General features: G+C 35.5%; 1 protein-coding gene across 1 annotated transcript in view; it reads left to right on the top strand.

Annotated features, from left to right (window-relative positions):
• The first annotated feature begins 1,138 nt into the window (after nt 1–1,138).
• Mep1a (meprin A subunit alpha) overlaps nt 1,139–12,697 on the top strand; it is a 39,957-nt gene continuing 28,398 nt past the window's right edge. The window contains exons 1-5 of the mRNA XM_026394478.2: nt 1,139–1,207; nt 1,293–1,317; nt 1,406–1,456; nt 5,219–5,259; nt 5,760–5,835. Of these exons, the coding sequence (XP_026250263.1) occupies nt 1,139–1,207; nt 1,293–1,317; nt 1,406–1,456; nt 5,219–5,259; nt 5,760–5,835 (262 nt within the window). The remainder of the gene's footprint in view (nt 1,208–1,292; nt 1,318–1,405; nt 1,457–5,218; nt 5,260–5,759; nt 5,836–12,697) is intronic.

The raw sequence follows: 12,697 nt of genomic DNA, 5'->3' as shown, positions 1-12,697 counted from the left end.
ATATGCAATATAAATATCTTCTCTCATTTGTGGCTTCTCTATTAATTGTGTTGTGTATTTGTCATAAAGAAGATTAAATTGTGATATAGTCAAACTTATTATTTTTCTTTTATGATTTCTAAGCCTCTTTCTTTTTAAAATAATCTTTTCTAGCCTCCAAGTTAAAGGAATATTTCCTATGTTTTCTTTTTTAAAGTTTAATCTTATATCTATGTCTTTAATTTATCTATGGTTTATACTTGCAAATAGTATGGGGGTAAGAATTTAATTTATTCCTCATGGAAATGCTATTTTTTCCAACATTATTATTAAACAGACAAAATTTTCCCCATTGATATTTTGGTTCCTCTTACATATGAAAACCCCATATAAACTTGCATCTCTTTTGATTCTTTCTATTGCACTCAGCGATCTTTCTTTCGTGCAATATTGCACTTTCTAATATCATAACTTTGTAAAAATTCTTGATATTTATGTTTTAGCAATTCCTTTCTCTTTATTCATTCTTTTCAGATTTTTCTTATTTATTCTGGGACATTTACTATTTTATGTAAAGTTCAAAACATTTTGTCAATTTGGCAAATTCTTCTGAAAATTCTGTTAAGATTTTTACTGAAATGACATGGAATTTATAGACTAATTCCAGACCAATCCATGAATATTTCATATATGTGTACACACACACACATGCACACACACACACACACACACACACACACTGAGACAAAGGGAGAGAGAATATGAACAGAGGATTATATCATTTTATATTCTTCAATAATTGCTTTATAGCAGTTCCATAAAATTTTAATTCATCTTTTATGCTATAATGATTTAGGTGCCTTACCTATTGCTCATTATATATACTGAATGATTTTCATTCTACTATAAACTTTCTGGTGTATAGAAATATATGCTCAACTTAGTATTATTTTTCCAAACTTCTCCCAGTCTCTAGTGCATAAGCTTTTCAAGTAGATTTAGTCTCTGCTCTTGAAAGGCCAATGACATTATCTTTGTCTACCTTCTTTAAAACTATAGGATATAAGGAAGGGTTAAAGTTTCTAATATGACAATCAGGGCAAAGTCCAAAAGGTATTTATGACAAGGTGTCTTTGCTAAAATCAGCTCATTTGCAGCAATGGTCTGGGTTGGATCCACTTGTGTTCTCTCTTTTACCTTGTTTTTTGCCCACATCGCAGCTGTATCGGTAAGTACAGCTCTGCTCCTCAGAGTATTTTGAAATGCCACTCTAGTAAAAATTATCAATTTTCCCTATGTTTATTTCCTTTCAGATTAAGCATCTTCCGAAAGGAGATGGTAAGAATCAATTCAAATACACAATGTTTCTGAAATTTCTCTCTCTTGTTCAGCAAGATTAATGAATTTTTTTTCTACTTTTAACAAGTACCAGATGCAGAATTTCATGAAGAGAAGGACATTTCAGAAATCAACTTAGGTGGGTACAATTTTCTAGATTGTTAATTTCTTGAAATAATTTAAAACCTAGTGATAAGATTGCTGAAAAGCTCTTACCTTCATAATACTTCATTGCATACTTTTGGGGGGGGATATATTTCTTGGTACTTAATTGAGATTTATAGTTTCTGAAAAATGGCAATATAGCAAGAAAAAGATCAGATTTTCTGGGGGGGGTTGTGAGTCTCACATAACAATTTTCTGTTTGTAAATATATCATATTGCCAGTTTTTATTGAAAAAAATAAGAGAAAATAAGAATGGGTGATTATTCTGCTTGCTAAAAACAATTATAAGGTATAAGATCAGGATTTATTTACTGGGGAAAAGACCCTGCCTTACCTATTGCCCATCATATATACTGAGCATTTGGATGGTTCTCAGAGCAGCATGTCAGTGGATTTCTGTTTAGACAACCTGCTCACAGGTACATTTACCTGTGAGCATTACATTGGAGAAATCCATGGTCTCATCCACTACTGGGAGGAGAGAAGAGCTGAGGAGCTGTCTCTTTTCCCTGTGTCCTTCTTCTGAAATGAGAGGAAAGCCTTTGCATTTCAGGGTTTTCTGCCAGGAGTGATGGAAGCAGAGACATTCATGACCATAAGCACCTTAGAGTTTGCCACAGCTTTCTATCTAATGATTTCTCGGTCCAATCTGGAAGTGGAGTAAATGTCTTCCTTTTGCAGGAAGACGGGAAGCTCCTCCCAGTGAGGCTGACTCACCCCAGATCATAGGTTACAGTAATGAGGCTCTCCTCCAGGTCTTCTGACTCATATCTCAATATCTCAGTGCTAGCTGATGACAAATACAAAAACCCAGACCTAAGAGTTAAGTCTCTCTGGCTTTGTTCCATTCACAGAGAAGGCAACTGGTTGATATTTAATTGAAACAGCTTGAGAATGTCTGCATGGGCAAGGTAGAAAGAGCTTAGGAAAGTAAATGAATGAATGAATGTAAACAGTTCTGAGGAGCTACTCGAAAACAGGGCTAGGATTAGAATTAGAAGTTTCTCAATCTCATCCTTAGTTATCTAGTAAAAGTTAATTATTTTACCTCTACACCATTTTTTTGTTGTTGTTCACCACCTCTGAACTCTGACCCCAATGAAGAAACCTCTCTATTATGTATCCCTCCTTTTTTTAGACCATTCCAGTGAAGCCTCTAGGACTGATTAGCTTAGCCATGTGGCTAGATTCTAACCTCACAGATGGGTTGGGACAACCCCACAGAGAAAGTTGTCAGTTTTTGCTTCCTTCTCTCCAAGACCTGCAACCTTGATTGAACCTTTCTATTCTGCATCACAGACCGACTCCTCTAAGTCTGTCATTTCAGGAAAGGTAGGTCCTCCTCCTGGATTTCAGGCTCACAACCTCAGTTTTCCCTAATCTTGCTTTTTTCCCATACCTTACAATCTTCCAGCAAATGCTGCCATGCATACTTTCGGATTGGATGCCAGCTGACATATTTCCACCCTGTCATTGCTCCACCTGGTCCAAGTCCCCTCACAGCTGGCTTGCCCTTTCCCCAACCTCATGGCTGCTCCTCCTTTTCTGCTTTCATCCCATCTAGACCACTCCACACGACAGGGACAGAGCTCTCCTCTTAATAGTTTTCAGATCATGTCTCTGGCCCAACCTTCTAAGGACTTCTCTTCCAAAACACAATGACAGCCTTACAACCTTGATTCCCAAAGCATGGTCCACAGGCCAATATCACCCACATTGCTTAAGAGCTTCCTCAGCAAAGCAGCGCTTCGGAGCCCCACCCTGGGCCAACTGAATCAGCATCTCCATTTTGATAGACCTCAGGTGATTCCGGGTGATCTGACCCTGGTTGTCTCTCTGGCCTCATTTCTTACTACTCTTCCCCTTTCTTACGTGAGCTTTGCAGGCATGATGACCATGTAGCCATTCTACCATGAAAGCGTCTGTTCAGTGTGTCCTCCCCCAACTTGCAGCATTGGCACTTTAGGAAACACATTAGAAATGCACACTCCTGGGCCCTGCCCAGCCTTAGCTGCTGCCTCTACCTCCAACATGCTTCCTTTACTCCCTCCATCAGGTTTCTGTTCAAATACCACATCCTCAGGGAGGTCTTTCCTGACTATTTGTAAAATGGCAACCATCTCTCACCTCAGAACTGTTTCTCCCTTACCCTGTTTTTTTTTAATCATATATATATATATATATATATATATATATATATATATATATATTTACCATTTGCCTTACTCTACATTTGTTTATTCATGTGCCTCCCCTTTCCCTCATTTAAGAACGTCATCATCTTAATGGCTTTGTTCTATTCTCTGCAGGATCCCTTAGCATCTAGAAAAAAGCCTGAGATATACTAGGCACTTAATCAGTATGTGTTACATGAACCAATTGGGTAGTGAATAGATTGAGGCTTGCTTTCCCTGAGTGTGTACTTCCATGGAAAGTGCTTCCCATCCCCCGACCCTGGCTATGCTGACCAAGCACTGGGCCCAGGTCTGAGTGAGATGGTTCACATTATTCTGGGAGAGCTCTCCTCTCAACTTATTCCCAATCTAGGCCAGGTGCTAGAAAATGCATACATTTTCTCATGTCAAGCCTAGGTAAGAGCAGGATGGACCAGCACAAAGTGCCCTTACTAAAAGGACAACTCAGAAACTGGAGCCGACTGGCAATGAGGCAGTGGAGTCCTTGCTGTTTATTAGTTTTTGATTATACTGTTATCATAGGAATAGATCAGGATGAATGACATTAAAACAAATCTAGGAAATGTGTGCATAAGGAAGGGGAAGAGGCAAACAGCCCCAGTCATTAGCAGGTGAAAGCATGTCTCCTCCTACCTAACCACTCATGGTGTCATTTGAGAGTCTGAACCCAACTTTTAAAGGACCATAGGCTTTGCCACCTGGGCCTTTGGCTACTGCTTGAGATTGTGAGTGCCTGCTGATCATTCTCTGGCTTGGCTTCCCAGCTGTAAAACAGGGGCTGCCCTCAGATTAAAGTACAACCCACTGATCCTGTCTGAAATTGCTTGCATTTTCCTGGGAATGCTGCTTGTCTCTTGAGGGTTATGATAAGAAGTGACGTTCTTTTAAACCCTCAAAAAGTTTTCCCATAAGGATATTGCCCTTTAAGAATCCTATTTTCAGAAACAATTTGAGGCCAGGATTAAGCAATAGCTGCAGAGTCTATTCTGCTAAGCATCTGGCAGTGGGTGTTTGGAGATGGTTTTGAACAGATCTGTCTGCAATCCCCTATGGCCTTCTTTATTTCAAGGGCAGAAATTTAGGCTTCGTTTTGGAGGATGCCATCATTTTATCATGGGAGAAAGCAAAACCAGCCTATTGACCTAAGGACAAGGCAGGAAAGTACAACAGCACAAGGAACCCTGGATGAGAAGTTAGGAGAGTCAGTGTTCATTTAGCCACCAACCACCTGGTTTGTCACTTCTTGTCTGTGGGTTCCATTTCTTCCTTTGATGAGAGGTTCAGAGTCACTGGTCAATGAGATTCCTTCTAATTCACCTCCAGGCTTTTTAGACAAAGTCTTTTTCCAAAATTGAAAAGAGAACATAATAATACTTTAAATTTTCCTGGCTATTCACATATATTGGAGGGAATTTTTCAAAAAGAGTTTAACCACATAAAGATTAAAATTAAAGATTTATAATGGCAAAGATGAATTTTAATGTGGGAGATACCTTTTAATAATGTTCATTCATTTTTTTTTTCCTAAATCCACCTCTAGCTGCAGGCTTGGACCTCTTTCAAGGGGACATCTTGCTGCAGGTGAGTACCTCCCAATGACACAATAATGTGCTCCAGGACTGCTGCACTATGGTGATGGGGGTGAATCTGTGTTCTATGGCCAGCCCTGGGATGGATTCTAATTGTTGGTCATATCCACAAGGACTTGCACTGTAGTTGGTAGTGACAAAAAAAATAGGAAAACGAAGCAAACAGCAGAAGAGTCTATAATTATTAAATGGCCTATCTATCCAATTTTCCTATAAGCCAAGAATAAGAGAAAAGGAAATGCACCAAGGTATGTATTCAGCTGTCCATTTTGGGTGATTGTAGGTTCCCTTTATTTTATTCTTAATAATTTCTCTGAATTTTCCAAATTATCTCTAGGGACTCTCTATTACTTTTATAATGAGAAGACAAATGTCATTAAATTGTTGGAATCACTTGATAGATTCTATATGGTGTAAGAATTTAGTGAAAGAGAAGGTCAAGGTTACTTTGAGCACCAGGCTTCCCAGTTATCTTTGCTTGTGTTTTCACAGAACTCCAGGAATGCCCTCAGAGACCCAGCCTCCAGGTGGAAGTTCCCTATTCCTTACATCCTGGCTGACAATCTGGGTAATATACGTTGCTCTTCATTCAGAGCATCTGGTTTAACTTTTCTTTCTCTCCTTGCTCCTACTCAATGGCTTCAGTGTGTGTGTGTGTGTGTGTGTGTGTGGAGGGGGGTCACCGTCAATGTATAGGACAATGTCCCAGCCCTGACAATTCTCATGGGAAGAAAGACATGACGTTACATCAAAACCAGGGCTGCTTACCCAATTTGAGATGGAGTGTCAAAGAACAATTTTAAAATTGCAGCACACATTAAAATGTTAATAAAACCAAAAGCAAAATAAATGAAAGCACACTGAGATAAAATTTGGCATCCTGGTCATGAAAAATTTGTACTTGAATAGTTTTTTTTTTTTTTTTTAGGTGATATGAGGATACTATTTTGCCAGAGAAATATGTCAGATGTTTGAGAAATAAAGCGTATATTTCACTTGTTCATGGTCCTTTTTCACATTAATAATATCTTTTTTCCTCTCTCTTAAGATACTGATATGCATTTTACTCATTGTTAAAAATCATAATTAGAAATAAGTAACAGAAGCTAAGGGTGACTGACAGCTGAACATCCAGCTGAATTCATGCTTTCAAGACCCTTTCTTCCTAGATAAATACCGTTGCCCTAATTTGTGGGGAAATTGACTTCTTTTCCCCAATGTTTGCCAGCATACTTGCAAATTCATGCAATGCCAATATTTATTGGAACATGACTTGAGAAATACCAACTTTCAAAGGGATTCTTTCCCATTACAATTGTTCCTCTTATTTGTCACATCTGTACCACCTTGTCAAGTGCCAGGCTCTGCATCTCCACCTGGAATTTTGTGGAGTCCTCACCATGCCTCTGTGATGTCTAAGTCAGTGTTTCTCAGACTCTCAGGTGCATTATACCCACCTGAGAACCTTGGTAACATGCAGAGTAGGTCAAGGTGAGGCCTGATATGCGGGATGTCTGATGGTCTCCTAAGTAATTCTGACACTGTCAGTCCTATGCAGACACTTACTTAAGTGACAGAGTCTCGTTAGCTGCCAGGGAAGAAATAATAGAGACAGGAAATAAACTTGAAATAAGACAGTGGCACAAACGTTATAGCAGTACTTCTCAAGTGGTACCCCTTGAAAATCACCTTTAATGTTAAAAAAACAGTTCGCCTGCTTCCTAGCCCCTTCTCTTTATCCTCCCCAGCCCCTGTTAATCCCTCCTCTATCTTACCTCCCTTCTAACTAATTAATTCTTTAAAAAATTTCACTACTCAGTAATATTTCCTTGTATTAATATATGGTAAATTATTTGTTTTCCTGTTGATGAACATTTGGTTGCTTTTTTATTTGTTCCAATTAGTTATACATTTCAGCAGAATGCATTTCGACTCATTGTACACAAATGGAACACAACTTTTCATTTCTCCGATTATACATGATGCAGAGCCACACCATTTGTGCAATCATACATGTACATAGGGTAATAACATCTATCACTCTACGATCTTTCCCACTCCCATACCCCCTTCGCTCCTCTCATTCCCCTCTGCCTATCCTAAGTTCCTCCATTTTTCCCTTGCCACTGTCTCCACCTTATGGATCATAATTCACATATCAGAGAAAATATTTTGGCCTTTGGATTTTGGGGGATTGGCTTATTTCGCTTAGCATGATATTCTCCAGCTCCATCTATTTACCTGAAAATGCCATAATTTCATTCTTTTTAAGGTTAAGTAATATTCCATTATGTATATATATACCACAGCTGCTTTATCCATTCATCTATTGAAGGGCATCTAGGTTGGTTCTACAGTTTTGCTATTGTGAATTGAGCTTCTATCAACATTGATGTGGCTGCATCACTGTAATATGCTATTTTTAAGCCTTTGGGTATAGACTAAAGAGTGGGATAGCTGGGTCAAATGGTGTTGGAAATACTGCTTTCCAGAGTGACTGCACAAATTTGCGGTCCCACCAGCAATATGTGAGTGTACCTTTCTCTCCACATCCTTGCCAATACTTATTGTTGCTTTGCTTGTATTCTTGATAATTGTCATTCTGGCTGGAGTGAGATGAAATATTAGAGTACTTTTGATTTGCATTTTTCTAATTGCTAGAGAATGTTGGACTTTTTTCATATATTTGTTGATCAATTGTATATCTTCTTCCGTGAAGTATGTGTTTATTTCCTTAGACCATTTATTGTTTGGGCTATTTGTTTTTTCTGGTGTCGAGTTTTTTGAATTCTTTATATATGCTGTATCTGATGTGTGCATGGTAAAGATTTTCTCCCATTCTGTAGGCTCTCTCTTCGTGTTTTGAGTGTTTCATTTGCTGAGAAGAAGCTTTTTAGTTTGAATCCATCCCATTTATTGATTGTTGATTTTATTTCTTGTGCTTTAAGAATCTTGTTAAGGAAGTGAGGGCCTAATCCAACATGGTGGAGATTGGGCCTATTTTTTCTTCTATTGGGCACAGGGTCTTTGGTCTAATTCCTAGGTCTTTGATCCACTTTGAGTTTTGTGTAGAGTGAGAGATAGGGGTTTAATTTCACTTTGCTGCATATGGATTTTCAGTTTTCCCAGCACCATTTGTTGAACAGGCTATCCTTTATCCAAAGTATTTTTTGGCACCTTTGTCTAGTATGAGATAACTGTATTTATGTGGGTGTGTGTCTGAGTCTTCTATTCTGTACCATTGGTTTACATGTCTATTTTGGTGCCAATACTATGCCATTTTTGTTACTATTGCTCTGTAGTATAGTTTAAGGTCTGATATTGTGATACCTCCTCCTTCACTCTTCTTGCTAAGGATGGCTTTGGCTATTCTGGGTCTCCTATTTTTCCAAATGAATTTCATGATTGCTTTTACTATTTCTATGAGGAATATGGTTGGGATTTTAATTGGAATTGCATTAAATCTGCAAAACACTTTTGGTAGCATGGTTATTTTGACAATATTAATTCTATCTAAGAACATGGGAGATCTTTCCATCTTCTAAGGTCTTCTTCAATTTCTTTCTTTAGTATTCAGTTTGTTTTATATTTTCGGTTATTATGAAGAAAGCTGCTCTGATCATTGTTACATAAGTCTGTATGGATATACTTTTTTAAATTTGGGGGAAAATACTTAGGAATAGAATTGCTTAGTAATATGGTAAGTGAATATTAAATTTTATAAGGAAATGCCAGTTTTCCAAAGTGGTTGTGCCATATTACATCCCTGCTAAGAATGCATTTAAGTGTTCTATCTGTTTAACAGTCTCACTAAAATTGGTAGTGCTAATTTTTTAGACTATAGCTATTTAATTATTGTGAAATGGAATCTTGTGATTTGAATTTGCACTTCCTTAATGACAACTTATATTTTACACATTCTTATATGGTATTGACTATTTGTGTATTTAATTTTATGAGGTGTCTAACTTTTATGATTTTTTATTTTATTGTCTTCATTGTTTGTAGAATAATTTTATATATTATGAAGTCATTTATCATACATACAGTGAATATTTTTTCCTACTTTGTGGTGTATCTTTTTAAGCAGTGTGCTTTACAGGGCAAAAGTTTTAAAGTCTGACTTATCAAGTTTTAAACTTATGCTTTGTACTTTTATATTCTAAACATTGTTGCTTAACTTGAAGTCATAATCATATTCTCCAGTATTTTATAGTTTCAACTTTTTGTCTATAATTAAAATTATCATGTTTTCTAATCCCTAAACATGGCATATCTATTTAATTAGGTCTATTTAATTTCTCTCATCAATGTTTTATAAATTTCAGTGTAGAGATATTATGTGTCCTTGGTTAAATTTATTTTTAGGCATTTCATTTTTTTGATGCTATTAAAATAGTATTTCAAATTTTTATTCAATTTTTTTCTTATATAAAAATACAACGGATTTTTAATAATGACTTTGTATCTTGCTAACTTTCTAGATTTATTCATTAGTTCTTTTTATAAAAATTTGTATTTGTTCTTTTTAGATATACATGACTGTAGAATATATTTGGACATTCTATACATACATGGAGTATAACTTCCCATTCTTGTGTTTGTACATGATGTGGAGTTATATTGGACAGTGTATTCATATATTTACATAGTAATGCATTCATTAGTTCTAATGTTTGCTGATTTTTATTTATTAGTTCTAATTTTTGCTCCATAGATTTCTGGGAATTTTCCATGAAAACACTTTATACAAATACACACACTATCATCATCGTCGTCGTCGTCATCATTTTCTGTTGTTGTTTTTTTCTGTTGTTGTTGTGATGATGATGATGATGATGATGATGCTGGAGATTGATCTCAGGGCCTCATGCATGCTAGGCAAGCACTCTATCACGGAGCTACATTTTGATTTAGAATTATTATTTTTTTTTGCCATGTCTTCTATTCATCTGACCCCCTACCCCCTTTTTCCTGACTTTGTTTAATCACAGTTTTAACATGTCATCTTAATTCTCCTATTGGCTTATTAGCTCAAACTCTTTGTATTAGCTCAATATATATATATATATATATATATATATATATATATATTGTACAGCTCTAGGGGTTACAGCATTCATCCTCTATATGTGATAGTTTCCTTAGATGGAATGTTATGCCATTTTGCATGAAATACAAGCATTTTACAATAGTATAATACCATTTATACCCATACCTTTTGTGCTATATATTTTTGTCTATATACTTTATTAGTCTGACCATTTTTGCTTCACATTGTTGTTTTTTAGAATATTTAATAGAAATTATAGTCTTCACATTTACCTTCATAGAGCAACTTCTGGTGCTCTTAATTCCTTTATATATCTCAGTTCCTATCTATGTCATTTCTCTTCAGTCTGAAGAACTTTCTTTAGCATTTCTTGAAGAGCAGATGTGTTGGTGACAAATTCTCTTCTTATTTTCATCTGAAAATAGGCTTTATTTTGCAGGATATTTTTATTGGAAATAGAATTTGGATTCGTAGTCTCCATTTTTTAATTTCAGCATTTTAAGGTTGCAATCCATTTTGTCTTACTTTTTTTCTACATTTTATTGTAAGAAATTTAAATATGAAAAAAACATAAAAGCATTTTACAATGGATATTTACAAACTCACCACCTAGATTACAGAATTAACATTTTGTGTTTTGCTTTATCTATTCTGTCCATCCTATCCATCCCTCGATATCCAAGCCATTCTAATTTTGATGGATTTAAAAGTAAATTTCAAAGGCCTGGGTATAACTCAGTGGTAGAGTGTGTGCTTAGAATACTTAAGACCCTGGGTTCAATCTCAAGCATCTGAATACATACATACATACATACATACATACATACATTGTAGTGGTAGAGAGCTTGTGCAATACACCAGTCCCTAAGTTTGAGCCCCAGTACCACAAAAATAACTAAATTAAATTAATAAAATTAAAAATAAATAACATAAATAAATAATTTTCACGCACTAATACATATTCTGTCAAATATCTCAGCCTACATATTGTTAACTCAAGCTCAATATTTGTTAATGGTTCTATTTAATGTAAAATGTACATAGGGTAAAAAATATATAAATTTAAGTGTATAGTTTAATGAGTTCTTAAAGGATTATACACCTCGGAAACCTAAATTTCTTTCAAGAGATGGAACATTGTTCTCTCATGGCCTTCCCACTTACCTCACCTTACTGAACAAAAACTGTTCTATATTTGTCCTTTTGACTCCTAGATTTTCATATTCTAGGCTTCTATATAAATGGATTCATATGTTTTGATATCACATTACTTTGACTAACAATTTTTTTTTACTCAATAGAATGTTCTTGAGATTCCTCAGTGTTGCATGCATCAGCAACTTGTTCCTTTTTATTACTGAGTGCCATTTATTGTATGATTTAGTTTATCACAGTTCTTGTAATCATTTAGGGTTGATTTCCATGGTTTGGCTACTATGAATAAAGCTATTAAACTCCAACTCCACAAACAAAATAAAACAAAAAAACAAAACAAAAGACAAGAAAAATCTACTAGAAACATTTGTTCACGTGCTTTTAAAAAATATGTTTGTATCTCCAGAATAAACACCTAAGAGCAGAATTACTGGGCTTAACCATAGCTGTAAGATTAGTGTTAGCCTCTTTCAATGAGCTTGTACCATTGTACATATCCACAAACAATGTATGAGAGTTCTAATCACTCCACAACCTCACTAACATTTGCATTGACCTTCTTTTTAATTTTGGCCATTATAGTAGGCCAAAATTATAGTGGGACATGTAGCACTGTTTTATGAATTGTTTATAATAGCAAGTGGTGCTATTTTATTAATTTGTATTTCCATGATGGCTCATGATGTCTCCTTTCTTTCAGTTACTTATTGGTCATTTCTCTATCTTCCCTTGTGAAATATTTGTTCCAATGGTTTAGCTATTAAAAAATTAGGTTGCTTATCTATTTATTGTTGTGTTGTAGAAATATTTATGTATTTTAGATATGTCTTTTGTCCAATATATTTATATATTTGGCAAGCATTTTGCCCGTTACATTGTCTTTGGTCTCCAATGTTTTTGTTGAGAAATCAGCCATCTCCATATTGTGGTTCCCCTGTATGTAATGTGTTCATTTTTTCTCTAGATGCTCTTTATTTTTGTTTTTGTAACAGTTTCACTATGATATGCTTTTGTTGATTTTCTTTGTATTTATCCTACTTGGGTTCACCAAGCTTCTTAGATCTGTAAGGTAATTTTAAAATTACCAAATATTAATAATTTGGGGCCATTATTTTGCTCAAATAATATTCATTTTTAAGAATATTTTCTCTCTGATTCTTACCATTTGTAGTCTTGTTAAACTCATCAAGTAAATTTTCTATTCTGGATATAATGCTGATAG

The sequence above is a fragment of the Urocitellus parryii genome, chromosome 8 (assembly GCF_045843805.1).
Source record: "Urocitellus parryii isolate mUroPar1 chromosome 8, mUroPar1.hap1, whole genome shotgun sequence".
Classification (NCBI taxonomy): domain Eukaryota; kingdom Metazoa; phylum Chordata; class Mammalia; order Rodentia; family Sciuridae; genus Urocitellus; species Urocitellus parryii.
Note: the sequence above shows the minus strand (reverse complement) of the source record. Positions and strands in the feature narration are given on the sequence as shown.